Source organism: Sorex fumeus, unplaced genomic scaffold (genome assembly GCF_029834395.1).
Source record: "Sorex fumeus unplaced genomic scaffold, SorFum_2.1 ptg000047l, whole genome shotgun sequence".
Lineage (NCBI taxonomy): Eukaryota > Metazoa > Chordata > Mammalia > Eulipotyphla > Soricidae > Sorex > Sorex fumeus.
In genome coordinates, this window is record NW_026606104.1 from 28681181 (window position 1) to 28698521 (window position 17341).

Below are 17341 nucleotides of genomic sequence, written 5' to 3' on the forward strand. Positions count from 1 at the left end.
ATCCCTCCAGATTTAATTGTTAAAATTTCAGAATTTTAAAATTGTGCAGCCACTACTGCAGCCTCATGACATCATATGTTATTCATAACCATCAATAGGAAACAAATTGTCTACTATTGCCTTTTTGGCAGATCTGAATGTTGGGGTAAAATCCTAAATAATAATGGTGGGTCTGGTGTTGAAATATTGAACGTAATCAAAGTAGAGAGAGAGTAATGTGGAAATCATCTGCCCTATAGGTAGGGGGAGGGTATAGAGTGGGGGTATACTGGGTTTTTTGTTGGTGGAGAATGGGCACTGGTGAAGGTATGGGTGTTTCATTGTATGACCGAGACTTAAACCTCAACGCTTTGTAACTGCTCTCATGGTGATTCAATAAATAAAATTATAAACAATGCGGAAAAAAGTAAGGTGCAGTTCATGCCCAATTCGATCAGCCTAATCAGTGGCTGAATAAATAGCAGTATTCCTACATAAAAAAATAAATAAATAAATATTTTTTCAAAAATTTTGTGATATGAAAATACACAGGTTTTATATTGATCTGTACAATGACCTTGCTAAAAATATTATTATAACGAATGCCATCTGTGTACAAGTGGATTTTTTATTTTTTAGATGGAAATATTTATTTTTTATGGATATACATATATATAAAAGCACACAAGGCTCAACCTTTAACATGTTAGTGATCTCTTATCGAAGGGATTAATGGCCCCTGGTGACATACAACAATATTCACCCTCTTTGCTCTAAGGAAACTTTTTTGTAGCATTTTCAGTGGTTTTCCATAACAAACAATAAAAATAAATTATTTTGGTTCTGCTTTGGGACAGGGGTTGGGGTTTGAGATGGAAACATCCAAAATATAGTGGTGGAAGGTGTAATGATGGTGGGATTGCTGTTTGAATATTAATGTAACCAAATGTAGTGAACTACTTTATAAAATAAAAAAATTAAAATATTCAGTAGAATGCCAATTATTTGCATATGTTTGGGCTACTGATCTCATATTTAACTATATCCACTTCCTCTATGGCACCTAATTTTTGGTTTACGTTTAAGGCACTTTAAGAAATGGGTTTGGGTTACCTTGGCAGTGTGTGTGTGTGTATGTGTGTATATATATATACATGTATATATGTGTATGTATATATATATATATATATAACCATTAACATCCTGTACTGTCTGATGATCAGCTCCTTGTTCCCTCTGTGGATTTTTTTATGGGGGCGTCCACCCCCAGCAATGCTCAGGGATCACTCCTGGAGGAGCTGGGGGATAACCGTGTGGTGCCAGGATCCAACTAGGTCGGCCATGTGCAAGGCATGTGCCTTAAGTCACATACTGTCTCCTAGCTCTCAAAAAAAATAAAATAACATAAAATAAAAAAAGTCTTACGTTAACCAGACCCACTTCTTTCAAAGCAGAAGTCACCGAAATGGCAGGTCTCATTTGTTGCTTTGATGGCGAGCTGCCTGTGTCACACTGACCCAAAGGCAGTATCCCATCAGAACTCTTCAGTCCTTACGTGAACCACTGCTCTTCCCAGACTTTCTTTTCTCTCTCATATGCCTCTTTCCTCTTTCGCTCTAATTGCTTTTTAGTATAGCGGCAGTGTATTTGCTTGGGCCTTAAGTATTTCTGTTTTTTTACACCTCGCATCAGCCTCCTCATTTCTTTCTTGTCCTTCAGAACCATTAGCTTTTTTCTTTTCACCACAAAGTTTGGCTCTAAGCTGTTGTAGTTCATTGAAATTTTGCAGTCTTATTTGTCTTAGCCTTGCCAGATAAACCTTATGACATTCAGCTCGGGCTTTATTCTGCCTTGCTTCATGTTTTCGCTGGAGAAACTCTTTCACTTGCTGATCTCTTTCCACATCTATGTGTCCCCTCTGCTATTCTGAAAGTCTTTGGTCACAAATTTCTTTCCATTTGGCTTCACTATCTGCCACTCATTGCTCCAGTTGATCAAAAATAGCATGATAACGCTCATACTTTCCTCAAGAAGAACCAGATGGAGACACAACACCTCCAACGCCAAAAAAGGAAGGCTTTACTTCACTACTTCCACCAGCACATAGCACAATTCTCCATCCTTGTTCTCTGGCCCTATTTATTCTCTCCAACCTCTCTTTGTCTTGCCTTTTCATCTTCAGCCCTCAAGAAACTAATCTGGTCTTTCGAGTTCTTCTGCTTTTCAATTAATTCCAACTCTTTCTTTCTTGGTGTTTCCTCAAACATCTTCCTCCTTTCTTCTCCAGGATTCATTTTCTTCAATGCAGCCTGAGGGCCCAGTTTATATTTTTGAAGTGGTTTCTTTTCATTTAACTTTTTATCCCCATTTTTCTTATATAGTAAAGATACTCCATATTTATCAACAGGTTTTGAAATTTTCTGAGCAGACATTCTCCAAGCATAACTTTGTCCTGAAGCTGGTCTTTTAGCTGGCAGGGCTTTCAACCTGGAATACGGTTTTAGACAAAATTGTTCTGCAATAAGCTGAGGCGAAAGGAACTTCTCTATGCATTTGGCTATGAAACCTTTCTCCAATATGGAGTTGACTGATGGTCTTTCCCTAGGATTTCTTTTAAGTAACTGAGAAAGCAAATTGCGGAGGTCAGAAGAATTGTGCAAAGACACAGGAGGACAAGATCCAGATATTATCTTCAGTACCAGGTTTTTCATACTGCCAGCTTCAAATGCATATTTAAGAGTACACATCTCATACAGAACACAACCAAGAGCCCAAATGTCACTTTTATTATTATAAGGCTTATTTTCACAGATTTCAGGTGATAAGGAGTAGGGAGTTCCTATACAAGTTTGAGCCAGATCTACAGCACTATTGAGAATTCTAGCAATTCCAAAATCTCCCAGTTGTACAGTCCCATCTTTGGTTAAAAATATATTCTGTGATTTTATGTCTCGATGAAGAATTTTTCTATCATGAACATGTTTCAGGGCCAAACATATCTGTACAAACCAGTCCAAGATCCTCTTGAAACAAAATGCCTCTCTGAGCATTTATTCGTTTCAACAGATTCCCTCCTTCACAGTAATCCATCACTATATAAAGACAGCCATTTCCTTGAAATGATTCTTTATACTGGACAATATTTGGATGCTTCATGTCTGCCAACAAATCAATTTCTCTCATGGATTCTTCTCTTTCTTTATTGGATATTCTAGAGATGCTAATTTCCTTGATAGCATAATGCCGTCCATCTTCAGTAGATTTGACAAGAATAGCCTTTCCAAAGTAACCTTCTCCTATCTTCTGTAGTCTAGCATACTTCTCCATGGTTCTTCCCTAAGGCATCTCCATGGCACAGGACGTTAGTAGGAGTAACGGTAGCGATCCATAAGCTTCAGACAAGGGTTAGGAGTTTAGAAGTATTCCTAGGGGATTTATCGAGGCAGAAGCACCTTCCCGCATTTCAAAAATGACATCCTGAAAGGAAAAACCAGGTCTTCTGAAGCAGCAGCAGCAACCACGGTACAGTGTGAAAGCGGGGCACTGAGACACCCTGACACCAGCCTTTGTTTAAACCCTCAGGCTTGACTCTGTCTGGTCCCCGGCAACGCCCCACGAGACAAGTCCACACCACCAGGGCGAAACAAACTGGTTTCAGAGCCTCTAGGAAAAGGCAGGCGGCAGGGGGAGTGAAAGGGTTACCGCCTCTCCAACTGGACGCGGAGTCTGCCAGTAGCCTCAGCGGGGCGGAGGACAGAGATCTGCGGGACTGCGAGGCCACCTGTCTAGCCCGCTTTCCTGCCTGCCAACGCCAGCTCTAGATTGCTGGCTGGACGGAGAACCTGGGACTCGCGGCTACCCACTCTGCATCTCAGCGCCCCAGGAACCCCGGAGCGCGCGCTGAGAAAGGGGATAAGTGGATTTTTTAGATTAAAAAAATAAACAATCATCTAGAGAGAAAGGTCTACAATTACACAAAAATGTCAGAACTTAGACATATATGCATGACCGTTTTTATCATAAAAATCTAGTTTAATATTAGAAAATAGCTCAGGGGTCAGAATGGTACCACAGTGGGTAGATGGCTTCCGTTAGCTTCAGGTTCATTTTTTTGCACACCATATAGTCGCTTGAGCATTGCTCCCAATGACCACGGAGCATTGAGGAAGAAATAGTCTGTGAAGGCTGATGGATGTGGCCTAGAAAATAAAAAAAAATAAATTAGTAAACAAGAAAATACCTAACTAAACAAATGAAGATAAATACGATAAAGTTAACATTACTTTTTTGCAATTAAACCATTTAAAAATATTTTTAATCTTCTTATTAGGATTTCTCTTAAAATCCTCATACAAGAAATTCATACTTTTTTTTTCTTTTTTTCTGTGCTTTTTGGGTCACACCTGGCGATGCACAGGTGTTACTCCTTGCTCTGCACTCAGGAATTACCCCTGGTGGTGCTCAGGGGACCATATGGGATGCTGGGAATAGAACCTGGGTCGACCGTGTGCAAGGCAAACACTCTACCCTCTGTGCTATTGTTCCAGCCCCAAGGAATTAATACTTTTCTATGGGGGCATTATCTTTCTAGGTTTGGGCTTATTTTTGAAACTTTAATATAAAATATCACGTTTACTGAGATCTTAAATATAAAAAAAATATCTATTGGCCAGTATATTCAATTAAAGAGCAGTAAACTTTTTATCCCTTACCATAACCTGAAGTGGTAGATTTATTACCATGGATTCATTTTACAAATTAACAACTATGTACAGAAAAATTAATTATTTTCTTACAAAGACAGATATGAACTTTCACTTGTATTTGATACAGGTATACCCAATTAAAAACTCTATGCCTTTAATTTATTCTACATGTCATATTCCAGAAGATAAATAATTAAGATTAATCTAAACTGTTTTAAGATTGATGCAAGTCTTTTAAATGTATATTTCATTTTTATTCTTAAGTACTATAAAAAATCTTGCTATTTTAAATAAGTAGATCAAGAGTTAAGGAAATAAATTGGATGTGGTAGGTTTGCAAAAGAGGATTGAAAAAGAGGCACTTCTCCTTTTATTAGATTAGTTTCTGTTAGGGTTTTTATAACAACTCTGGAAAAAAAACTAAGAAAAATCATCATTGTGTTAATCTATTTATAAAGACAAATTAGAATATTTTCCATCATATAAATTGCACAGGATGGGGCGGTAGCACAGTGGGTAGGGCATTTGCCTTGCACGCTGCCAGCCCGGCCAAGCCAGGCTCAATTCCTCTGCCCCTCTCGGAGAGCCTGGAAAGCTACCAAGAGTATCTCGTCTGCATAGCAAAGCCTGGCAAGCTACCTGTGACGTATTCAATATGCCAAACACAGTAACAGCAAGTGTCAAGATGGAGACGTTACTGGTCCTGCTCGAGCAAATCGATGAACAATGGGAGGACAGTGACAGTGATAAATTACACTTGTTTTTGTTAAAGGGTTTAAAGGTTAGCAAATACTTACAAGAATCTGTTTTCAAATAATATATTTGGTTTTACACACATAAAGCAATGGGAGAAAAAAAGTATCTCTTGTAAACTAAATAGAAATGTCCTAATATAGACTATTGTTTTTCCTAATCATTAAGATCAGGATAAACAAAAATTTACATAGTGAAGCTTCTATTTGACTGATACAACTTACAAAGTCCATTATTTTAGTCTTATTGCTTTATTTGAAAAGATGGTAATGGGCATATATGGGTTAATTAGGAATAAAATGGCATTTGATATAACATATAAGCATAAGCTAATGAAATCCATTAAATTTTTCTTTTGATTGGAAAATTCTTGATCACTTGACTTCCCGTTAATCACTGATTTGCTCAAGTGGGCGCCAGTAATGAGTCCATTCGTCCCTGTCGCGTGCTAGTGTAGCCCAATGGTGTCTGTTCATTCTAGAAACACGAAGAGCTGCAAGGAAAATTCTTTTTTTTTTATTTTTTAAAAAATTTTTATTAGTGAAACACCATGAGGTACAGTTGTAGACTTACAAATTTTTGTGCTTGGGTTTCAGTTATACAATGATCCAGTACCCATCCCTCCACCAGTGCCCATTCTCCATCATTTACATTTTTTTTTAAATTTTTTTTTGTTTCTTTCTTTTTTTTTTTTTACTGTTTTAGATTTACAATTTTTTGTGCTTGGGTTTCGATTATACAATGATCAGATACCCATCCCTCCACCAGTGCCCATTTTCCACCACCAGGGATAATATCCCCCCACCCCCATCCCCCCATCCCCACCTGCCTCTGTGGCAGGGCAATCCCCTGTGTTCTCTCTCTCCTTTTGGGTGTTGTGGTCTGCAAAAGAGGCATTGAGTGGCAAACATGTTCAGTCCATAGTCTACTTTCGACATGCATCTCCCCTCCTGGGAGGATCCTCCAAACACCCTTTATTTGGTGCTCCATTCTCTATCTGAACTGCCCTTTCCTCTAGGATACCCGGCTGGCCTCTAAGTTATGGAGTAATCCTCCTGGTGCTGATCTCAGCTATTCTTGGGTATTAATCTCATACTTTGTTACTTTATATCCCCCAGATGAATGCAATCTTTCTATGTCTATCCCTCTCTTTCTGACTCATTTTGCTTAGCATGATACTTTCCATGTTGTACCACGTGTATGAAAATTTCATGACTTCATCTTTTCTAAGAGCTACATAGTACTCCATTGTGTAGATGTACCAAAGTTTCTTTAACCAGTCATCTGTTCTTGGGCATTCAGGTTTCTTCCAGTTTCTGGCTATTGTAAAGAGTGCTGCAATGAACAAACAAGTGCAGATGGCACTTCAACTATACATTTTTGCCTCTCTGGGATATATTCCCAGGAGTGGTATTGCTGGGTCAAATGGGAGCTCAATTTCTAATTTTTTGAGAATCGTCCATACTGTTTTCCAGAAGGGCTGAACCAGTTGACATTTCCACCAACAGTGAAGGAGTGTCCCTTTCTCGCCACATCCACGCCAGCATCGGTTGCTTTTCCTCTTTTGAATGTGGGCCAGTCTCTGAGGTGTGAGATGGTACCTCATTGTGGTTTTGATCTGCATCTCCCTGATGATTAATGATGTAGAGCATTTTCTCATGTGCTTTTTTGCCATTCGGATTTCTTCTTTGAGAAAGATTCTGTTCATTTCATTGCCCCATTTTTGGATGGGGTTGGATGTTTTCTTTTTGTGGAATTTAACCAGTATTTTGTATATCCTGGATCTCAACCCCTTGTCAGATGTGTATTCAGTGAATATCCTTTCCCATTCTGTAGACTGTCTTTGTATTTTGGTCACTGTTTCTTTGGAGGTGCAGAAGCTTCTTAGTTTAAGATAGTCCCATTTATCTATCTCTGTTTTCACTTGCTCGGCCAGTGGCGTGGCATCTTTGAAGATACCATTAGCTTCAATGTCATGGAGGGTTTTGCCAACTTTATCTTCAATGTACCTTATGGTTTCTGGACTGATGTTGAGGTCTTTAATCCATTTTGATCTTACTTTTGTACATGGTGTTAGGCAGAGTTCTGAGCCTATTATTTTTGCATGTAGCCGTCCAGTGATGCCAACACAATTTGTTAAAGAGGCTTTCCTTACTCCACTTCACATTACTTGCACCTTTATCAAAGATTAGATGAGCATATGATTGAGGGGAGATGTCAGTGTATTCAACCCTGTTCCATTGGTCTGCAGTTCTGCCTTTGTTCCAGTACCATGCTGTTTTAATTATTACTGCTTTGTAGTACAGTTTGAAGTTAGGGAGGTTGATTCCTCCCATTTTCTTTTTCCCAAGAATTGCTTTAGCTATTCTTGTGGGCTTATTGTTCCATATAAATTTCAGGAGTGTTTGCTCCATTTCTTTGAAGAATGTCATGGGTATCCTTATAGGGATTGCATTGAATTTATACAATGCTTTTGGTAGTATTGCCATTTTGACAATGTTAAGTCTCCCGACCCATGAGCAGGGGATATCTTTCCATTTCCTCATGTCCTCTTTTATTTCCTGAAGTAGCGTTTTGTAGTTTTCTTTGTACAGGTCCTTTACTTCCTTGGTTAAGCTGATTCCTAGGTACTTGATTTTCTGGGGCACAATTGTGAACGGGATTGTTTTTTTCATGTTGCTTTCTTCTCTCTCACTGTTTGCGTATAGGAAAGCCATGGACTTTTGGGTATTGATTTTATAACCTGCAACTTTACTATACGTGTCTATTGTTTCTAGGAGTTTTTTGGTGGAGGTTGTTGGATTCTCTAAGTAGAGTGTCATATCATCTGCGAATCGTGAGAGCTTGATTTCTTCCTTTCCTACCCGAATGCCCTTAATATCTTTTTCTTGCCTAATCGCTATTGCAAGTACTTCCAGTACTATATTGAACAGCAGTGGAGAGAGTGGGCATCCCTGTCTCGTCTCTGATCTTAGAGGGAAGGCCCTCAGTTTTTCCCCATTGAGGATGATGCTTGCTGTAGGCTTGTGGTAGATGGCTTTAATTATGTTGAGGAAGGTCCCCTCTATACCCATTTTGGCCTGGGTTTTCATCATAAAGGGGTGCTGGATCTCGTCAAATGCTTTCTCTGCATCTATTGATATAATCATATGCTTTTTATCTTTTCTTTTGTTGATATGATGGATTATGTTGATTGATTTTCGAATGTTAAACCATCCTGCTGCAAGGAAAATTCTTAACTGGACTTATTTAAAATGATTATTGGGAGAATTCTAAGCACAAGATCTTGCTATGTTTGTATTTATTCTATAATTTAATTTAGTTATTACTACAGTAAACTAAATTCACTTGATCACTTGACTTCCCGTTAATCGTCAATTTGCTCGAGCGTGCGCCAGTAACGTCTCCGTTTGTCCCTGTCACTTGCTAGTGTAGCCCAATGGCGTCCGTTCTCTCTAGGAACACGAATAGGCTCAAACCGATCGTTCAGGGTCCTGACGAAGAAGTCTGACCACCTGGTAGGTGGGCGGCCATGTGGTCTTTTGACGTCCCGTGGAATCCAGTCGGTAATGGCTGTAGTTCAGCAGTCGTCTCCAAATCTCATTACGTGTCCAGCCCATCTGATTTTTGACGCCTTGATAAACTAAGTTAACAGAAGAAAATGGAAAACACTTTTATAAGAATTTTTTGCAGGATTTAAAATTTGAACAGAAGTCAAGGTGTTGACTATGTCAATAAAAATCATTCCACAATGGACAAAGAAAAATAACTTTAGTCACACAGAAAGTAACATGGTGCCACGCTCAGCTATTATTTACAGTATGCAATTATCTGTATTTTTCCATCTTGTCTAATTGGAATGTACTATGTGTATAAAATATAACAGATTGTGATGGTTTAATTTTCTTTATTTTTTCCAGAATAAATATTGTGTATTTAGTTAATATTGGGTCATTTAAAGTCTGAGACATATAATAACACACATATTTGTAATGAAAAAGGATTAAATTTATAGGATGACATTTTTTATACAGCTTTGAGTTTTATTTAAACAAAAATAACAAATTGGTCTATGGTGAAACAATAGTTTGCATGTTTGCTTCCTGAACCATGAATAGCTCTTATTAGATTGTGGAATCTAAAAGTGAGTGAAAAACTTTTTGTTTCTTTTGAATTTATTTAATTTTAATGAGTTAGTAATGTCTGCAGTACCCACTGCTGATGTAAACCTGACAGAATTCTAAATTCATTTAGCCACTATCTCAATAGGCAAACAATGCCTGGTGAGAGTGATGATTAAAAAGTAACAACAGAGGCAGAAAAGACAAGGAAAACCAAATCTGTAATGTAACTTAACTAATGCTGGGTTATCCCTTTACTTCAGAGAAAATAATGTTTTAAATATATAGTGTATTTGTTGAGAGATAGCCTTAGACAGAGAAGCAGCAAAGAAGAAAGGATAGTCACCAAACCGTCCTTCATTGTTTACTGCATCAACTGTAAGAAATATAGTGCTAAGAATAAAAAGTACCATACATCCTTCTAAGCTGTGAGATGTTATATGTAAGGTTTTTGATAAAAGCAATTATTTCATATGTATTTTAGGTACTAGAAAAATCGCCAAGTCATCCTACAATATGTATTTATTTTAAAATGTTGTGATTCTTGGTCTTGTTGATGTCAAAAGACCACATGGCCGGCCACCTACCAGTTGGTCAGACTTCTTCATCAAGATCATGAATGATCGGTTTGAGGCTCTTCATGTTCCTACAGAGAACAGACGCCATTGGGCTACACTAGCATGCGGCAGAACAAATGGAGATGTTACTGGCACCCGCTTGAGCAAATCGACGATTAATGGGAAGTCAAGTGATCAAGTGATCAAGTGATTCTTGGTGCCCAAGAGAATACAGTAAGATGCTTCCCTTGCATGCGGCCAGCTGAATTCAATTCTGGGCACTCCATTTGGTTCCTTGAGGCGACCAGGAGTATTTCCTGAGCACAGAGTTAGGAAAGCACTGATGGATATAATCAAAAATGTACAAAAAAAATAACAAAAAGTTCTGATTCCCAATACCATAGATTCAATTAATCGTCGATTGCCTCGAGCAGGCCCCAGTAACGTCTCTTTCATCCTAGCCCTGAGCTTATATTCACGGCTCTTTAGGAGAATGAGACTCATCATTGTTACTGGTATTTGGCATATTTGGTACGCCACGGGGAGTTTGCCAAACTCTGCCCTGTGGGCAGGCTACATTCGATAGCCTGCAAGTTTGTCCAAAGTAGGAATGAGATAATAAGATGTCATAAAAAGATGTCCTGATAAGATGTCGCGTGGCTGCGAATGCGGCCACGCGGTTCCGGGATCTGGATTTTATAGTCTCTGAGTCTTGGCCGCTGATGGGATTACACGGTGCCAGGGGGCCAGGTGGTGGGTGTGACCCCCGTCTACTGGAATTTGGAGGATCTGGGTGGAAGATGCTCGACTCCAATTCGAGTAGGCTTGGAGGTCTCGGCCCCAGAACCCGCGTGGCTTTGTCCCTCGGCCAGTACCTTCATGTGTGCGGAGAGTGGTCTCAGCATGGTGGTGGCTGGTCCTGGAGGTCTTCGGCTTCCGTAGCCCTGGTCGGGGCGGGGAGGAAAGCTCAACCCGCTCCCCTCCAAGGGACTCCGGGAAGGAACACCTAGGCGCGGGGGCAGAGACTGCACTGTTCTCGTCCGGGATCTGGATTTTATAGTCTCTGAGTCTTGGCCGCTGATGGGCCAAGATTCAATAGTGAAATAGAAAATGTAGATCGGGGTTGTCTCCAATTAGACTATGAATATTGTAATACATATCAGAAACCAGTTAATATTTCACTTATATTTTCTATGCTCTACTGACATAGGAACAAAATTTCAAATTTCTATATGTAATGTTAACATAAGAAGGCTTTCAGTTTGAGAGTGATTCCTTTATCCCATGAAATATACAATCTGGATTCTACAATTTAGAAATATACAATGTAGAATTCTAGAATTCTGCTGAAAGTCTTTGAAAAGTATTCTTTTTCCTAGAAAAAAAATTGAAATTTGAGGACAAACCTGTCATATTATGAAAATCAGAGTAACTCATTAAATATACAAAAGAAAAAAATAACTTTTGGTTAAATTTAATTGGATTACGTATAGATCATCTCATTTATATGGATTTATAGAAATATGAACATTTTATTAAGTGTACTTAATATACATAGCAATTATTAATATTTTATTAAGTGTACTTTTCTTCCTTCTATGAAACCTAGATAGCTGTCTCTTTAAAGATGTTACATCAATACACTTCAACACTTATTATAATATTTACTTTTCTACCACAGTAAATTCATAGTGATTTATATTAATGAATATTCAAAATATTTGTAATATTGGGGTTGTCTTTAGTGGCTACAGTTCAAATTTAAAACCTCAGTAAGTAAAGAATAAATATATTGAAGATATATTAAATCATGTTATTTAAATATGATTACATCAAAATTATTCATTTTTCCTGATAAACAATTAAAAACACATAAATACAAGCATACAGACAGACATCTTCATGTAAAGAAACGGGTCTATTCTTGCACAAACTATACAAAAATAGTTTCCGTGGAAATAAGGAATCATTCGAAAGCTCTCAAAACAGCTCTCCTGTTCCATTTGAGAATTTCTTTCTGTGCCTCTGCTTTCTGAGAAGAGTTTGCATAAAAAAATTTGGCTCTTCCCCCTTTCAAACTTGACAGGTAAACTCAAGTAGGAAGAAAAAGGTGCCAACAGGTAATAGCATATGCATCACTCAGGGATTTTTGCACATCAGAAATGATTTGTATCAATCTGTTCCCAAACTGAACTACCTTTTAAGTACAAATGCATTTTAAAAAAAGGAAAAAAAGGAAAAGAAAATATCGTTGAGCTCTGTTTTCAGCGATACATGTAAGACATGTGGGAGGGTTCTAAGGCAAGTGCTTCGGAGAACTTGTTTGAAAGGTTTTCACTAAAACAAAAGTGGGAAAGCTCTGCATGGTGGCTTACAACCATGGGGTTGGTAGGAGTCTTTTGAGTAAAATAAAATCTAGCTGGTGAGATAAATGGAGATTTTAAAGGGCTTTAACTGTGGGGAAGTTAGTGGACATCTGTCAAGCTAGGTTAATGGTGGGTGAATGGAAAATGGTTTAAGGTAATTTCCTAAATGGCAAGCTATAGTAGGTATAGATTTGCATAAATTGTAAAATGCATTAAAAGGCTCTTTTTTGGCCACATACATATTTTCTCATGACTTCTTTTGAATTCCTTAGAAAATTAGTGGCTGCAAAATTACATCCATTCAGTGTGGACCCTGGGAACTACTTGGGAAGAGCTGTAGAATTAAATGGACGTCTGCATTTAAGCCAGATTGGGCAGTGATTTAATTCCCCCTGTTCAATTTGCCTATTCGCCACAAGTTCAAAAGAATAATGTATTTGGGGAAAATATTAAGTGCCAAGAGAAAAAAAAACATTTAGGGGTAAAGTGTAAGGATATGTGGATTTAGAATAGAGATTTACAATCCTGTTTTATCATTTATATTAACTGATTTCAGAGACCTGTGAAGGAAAGAGGGATGTGGAGTGTCAGACGCTCAGGAAGAGAGATCTTGAGTGACATGCCATCTCAAATGCATATCTATTGCTGAAATTCAAACTAACAGTTCAACAAGAGAGTTAAAAGTAGAAATGAATATGATTCTGCTAACAGAGACAAAGATAATTTTAAAACTAAGAAGGGGATAAAATGATCATTGGTATTCAATTGAAATTTTTTTCAATCTATATAACTAATGAGAAAACAATGGATAATTATAACCACATGTTCTTTTATATTTTCATTTATTTTTAAATATGTGTATAACATTAATAGAAAATATATTCTATTTATGCATTAATTAAACAAATAGTATTTCTACTGATGCAAATGATATAATTAAGGCAATAATACCTTAGCTAACGGTGAGCTCACTTAGTATATCGGAGTTTTTCCCTTTACTAGTGATTTCATGAACATTTAAAAGGGCCTGGTTATGAACTTGAATATTCAATTTTTTTCATTCATAAGTGACATATCATGACTGCATAGACATCTAAAATAAAATTTAGCATCTTTATTTTTTACATCCCTTTATTTCTAGCTACATAAGAACTGCTGATTTCTATTAAACATGATCATGTAAATACAAACAGCTCTGATGAATAACTTAAATCAAAATTATTATTGTTTTAGACTTTCAAATATACATACATTGGTTTAGTTTACTTGAAATTTTAAATTTCTAAGAACTGTGCAGGCTACTGAGAATTTCCTGGAATGATCCAAAAACCAACTGACAAACCAAAGCACTAAACACAAAAACAAAATATATTGTTACTGGTTATAAAATATCTGAAATTATCTTATTATAGGGTAAATAAATGTATTCCAAGTATTATAACCAGCAGGCCAATGCTCATCAGTGCCCACTATTTTTTTTTATTCCTGTTAACATTTGAAAGAAACTGGACATATAAAATCTGTACTGAGATAAAAATTGCATCAAATCTTTTACTTTATTTCCCACAAGTTGTACTGCTTTGACTTTACTATCCCTGTTTAACTTATTTGAAAAATGATATTATAAAAATATTTTATATAATATTATTTTCAAATTAATTTTAAAATAATATTATCAAATGGTATTTTGATAATAATTATAAAATAATATTATCAAAAATGATGGAAATGTTTTGCATAGTTGGCCTGTGATATACTGTAGCTATCAGGCTTACTTTCTGTGTCTTACTTTTCATTTTGGCCATGCTAAATTTTTTGCCTGTTTGCTCTCTTTCATTACTCTGGATAACTCAGGTGATATACTTGAAGGACACATCTGATTCTCAAATCACAGGTGTCCTTTGAGGTAGAGATGTGTATGTTTACCATTAATACTTCCATTGCTTTGTTGAATTCTGAGTATTTCATTTTGTTCTCCCACTCATCCTCTTCCCTTTTCTCCTCCTCCTCTGTTCCTCCTCACTTCTTTCTCTTTTCTTTTCCTCCTTTCTTCCATGTTTGTGTGTTTAAGAGTATATGTGAAGTGTGTTTAAGAACATACTAGAGACCATCTAGGAAATGTTAATTTATTGTAGCATGAATTACACTGTAATTTCTGACAAAAAAAATTAAAAAATCATAGACATTTCTAAACTGTACCCCAGATGAACAAATACTGTAGCATTGTGACACTGTCCTCCCGTTGTTCATCCATTTGCTTGAGTGGGCACCATTGTGAGACTCGTTACTGTTTTTGGCATATCAAGTACTCCACAGGGAGCTTGCCATGCTCTGCCATGCAGTGGGATAGACTCTGCAGCTCGCTGGGCTCTCTGAGAAGGAAGGCGGAATCGAACCCAGGTCAGCCGTGTGCAAGGCAAACGTCCTACCCACTGTTTTATCGCTCCAGCCCATGAACAAAATACATGTGACAAAAAGTATTTACATAGGTAGCTATATTTTGATTGATCATAATGTATTTTGAATAGGCCTCATAATTTTATTTGCTTAATTTAATAGATTGATAGGTTGGTGGTTGTTTGAAAATATATTTCTTAAATAATTTCTTACATATTTGAACCTGTTTCTTACCTATTTTCTTACATATCTTCACTTAATGCCAAAGTTACAATTAGGATTATGACAGGATTTATTTCTCCAGTGCATTGGATTTATTTTCACTATGAGCCAGGAATTTCAAAAATATTTTCTAAGAGAATTTGTTGCCTGTATAAAAAAATGTTGCTGGCTTGAAAAAATCTTGAAGAATTTCGCTTCCATATTTTCTGAAGTCATTCCTTGTCCAAGGAAATATTCTAAGACATATGCTGTTCTTTTTAGGAAGAGAACTGTTGGACACAGCTATCTAAGTCTCCAAAATGTCAAGTTGCTTCTCTGTGCAAGTGTTTTTTACAGGTGAGCTTTTCAGAACTTTATAATATCAATGAAGCCTTTTAAATAATGCAGACATAGCTGATCTAAAGCAGAAAGGGAAAATAGAAGCATTAATAAGAAATATTGGAAGGATAGAGTGTAAAGAGTAGGCATTGTTGACTAGAAGTAGAAGTATTAAGTCTCAAGTTATACCCTGCAAATTAGAAAAACCAAACAAATTAACTTTTTAGCACATGTATTACGAACACTTTGGCGGGGAATTACTGGAAAATAAAATTAAAATTGAAGAATCTGGCATTCGTTTTACAGATCAGATGAGCTGTTCTTCATTGTTTTTTCTACATTTGGTAGTCTAGCCTGTTCTCAAAGATTGAACTATATATCAGTCTCTCATTGAATTAGAGGAAGGGAAAGAACTGGACCATAGATTAGCACAATTATAATATCTCCTGATTATTCAAGGTGCCCCTCAATAGACTTTACCCTTCATATATGTGCAAACTCTTCCATCTGACAATGAGCAGGTTTTAGGACCCCTTTTTACATAAGTCAAGAATTTTATTCTCTTTGTTGAAAAATAATTTTACTGCTTCAATATTTGTTGCTTAATATTTCACGATCACGATCATCCTGTTGTTTGTCGATTGTCTCGAGCAGGCACCAGTAACATCTTCTTCTACCTAGTCCTGAGATTTTAAAAGAGCCATTTCAATGCTCTTTCAGGATTAGGAGAATGAGACCCATCATTGTTACTGGTATTTGGCATATTGAGTACGAAACGTGAAGTTTGCCAGACTCTGCCGTGCAGGCAGGATACTTTTGGTAGTCTGCCAGGTTCTCCAAAGGAAAGATAATAAGTCTCCTGCCCCCACACCTGGCTGTCCTCACCAGGGTCCCTTGGAGGGGGGAGGGTTGAGTTTCTCCCCCCGCCCCCCCACCCCGAGCAGAATCCCAGCAGCTGAGGACCTCCGGAGCCAGCCACAGCCATGCTGGGACCATTCTCCACACGTCCAGACTGGCCTTATGCATGAAAGAACTGGCAGAGGAACCCAGGCATGCGGGTCCCGGGGCTGAGGTCTCCAAGCCTACTCAGATTGGGACTGGGCCTTCTCCACCCAGACCCCCATCTTCCATCTTCCGGTGGGTAGGTGTCACACCCACCAGCTGCCGCTTAATATTTATTTCTATTAAAATAACAGATTTGGTAAAATTCTAATCTCTTCAATAATATTACATTTAAACATACCGAGATTTGTTTTTAATGTCATCTCAAACTACAAAAAAGAAAAAAAAAAGCATGCTAAATGCTCTATGTATATATGTATATATATACATGTGTATATATATATATATATACATATTATATATACACATGTTTTATGTTTGGGGTCACATTTGGCTCTGCTCCTAGATCTATGTTCAGAGATCACTCTTGGCACTTCTCAGTGAATCAAATGGGTTGTCAGAGATATAACCCAGGTCAGACACATGCAAGGTAAATGTGTTACTTGCCTGCACTATCTCTCTGACCCCTGACATAATTATTTAAAGAATAGTAATACTACCTTACTTTCAATTTTTATTGAAAATTATTCATTTTGAATAAATATTGTAGTGTTGCAACACTTTTCATGTTCTGCTTTATATCTTATATATTTCCTTCACATGTTACTTGATTTGAGTTTTAAAAGTTCCTGTTGAAATAAACAGGTTAATTACAAACATTGACTTTATAAACAATAAATGTATAAGTTTTCTGGACTTCCCAAAAGTTACACAGTCAATAAGAGGGACAGAGTATACAAACCTTTTGATTTTTTTTAATTAGGAGCATTTATTTTATTATTATTAATAATTATTATTATTTATTTTATTTTATTTTTATTTACTTATTTGCTATTAAGAACAAAAGAAATGTGACAACT

General features: G+C 37.1%; 1 protein-coding gene and 1 pseudogene across 1 annotated transcript; both read right to left on the bottom strand.

Moving 5' to 3' along the window:
• Positions 1-1630: 1630 nt before the first annotated feature.
• On the bottom strand, positions 1631-3356 carry LOC130031964 (serine/threonine-protein kinase Nek1-like). Its single transcript, XM_056123528.1, is given in 3 exon segments — positions 1631-2156; positions 2158-2997; positions 2999-3356. Coding segments are annotated over 3 exon segments (1299 nt in total). The 5' UTR covers positions 3307-3356; the 3' UTR covers positions 1631-2005.
• A 680-nt stretch (positions 3357-4036) lies between these two features.
• LOC130031543 (oligosaccharyltransferase complex subunit OSTC-like) overlaps positions 4037-17341 on the bottom strand; it is a 93282-nt pseudogene continuing 79977 nt past the window's right edge.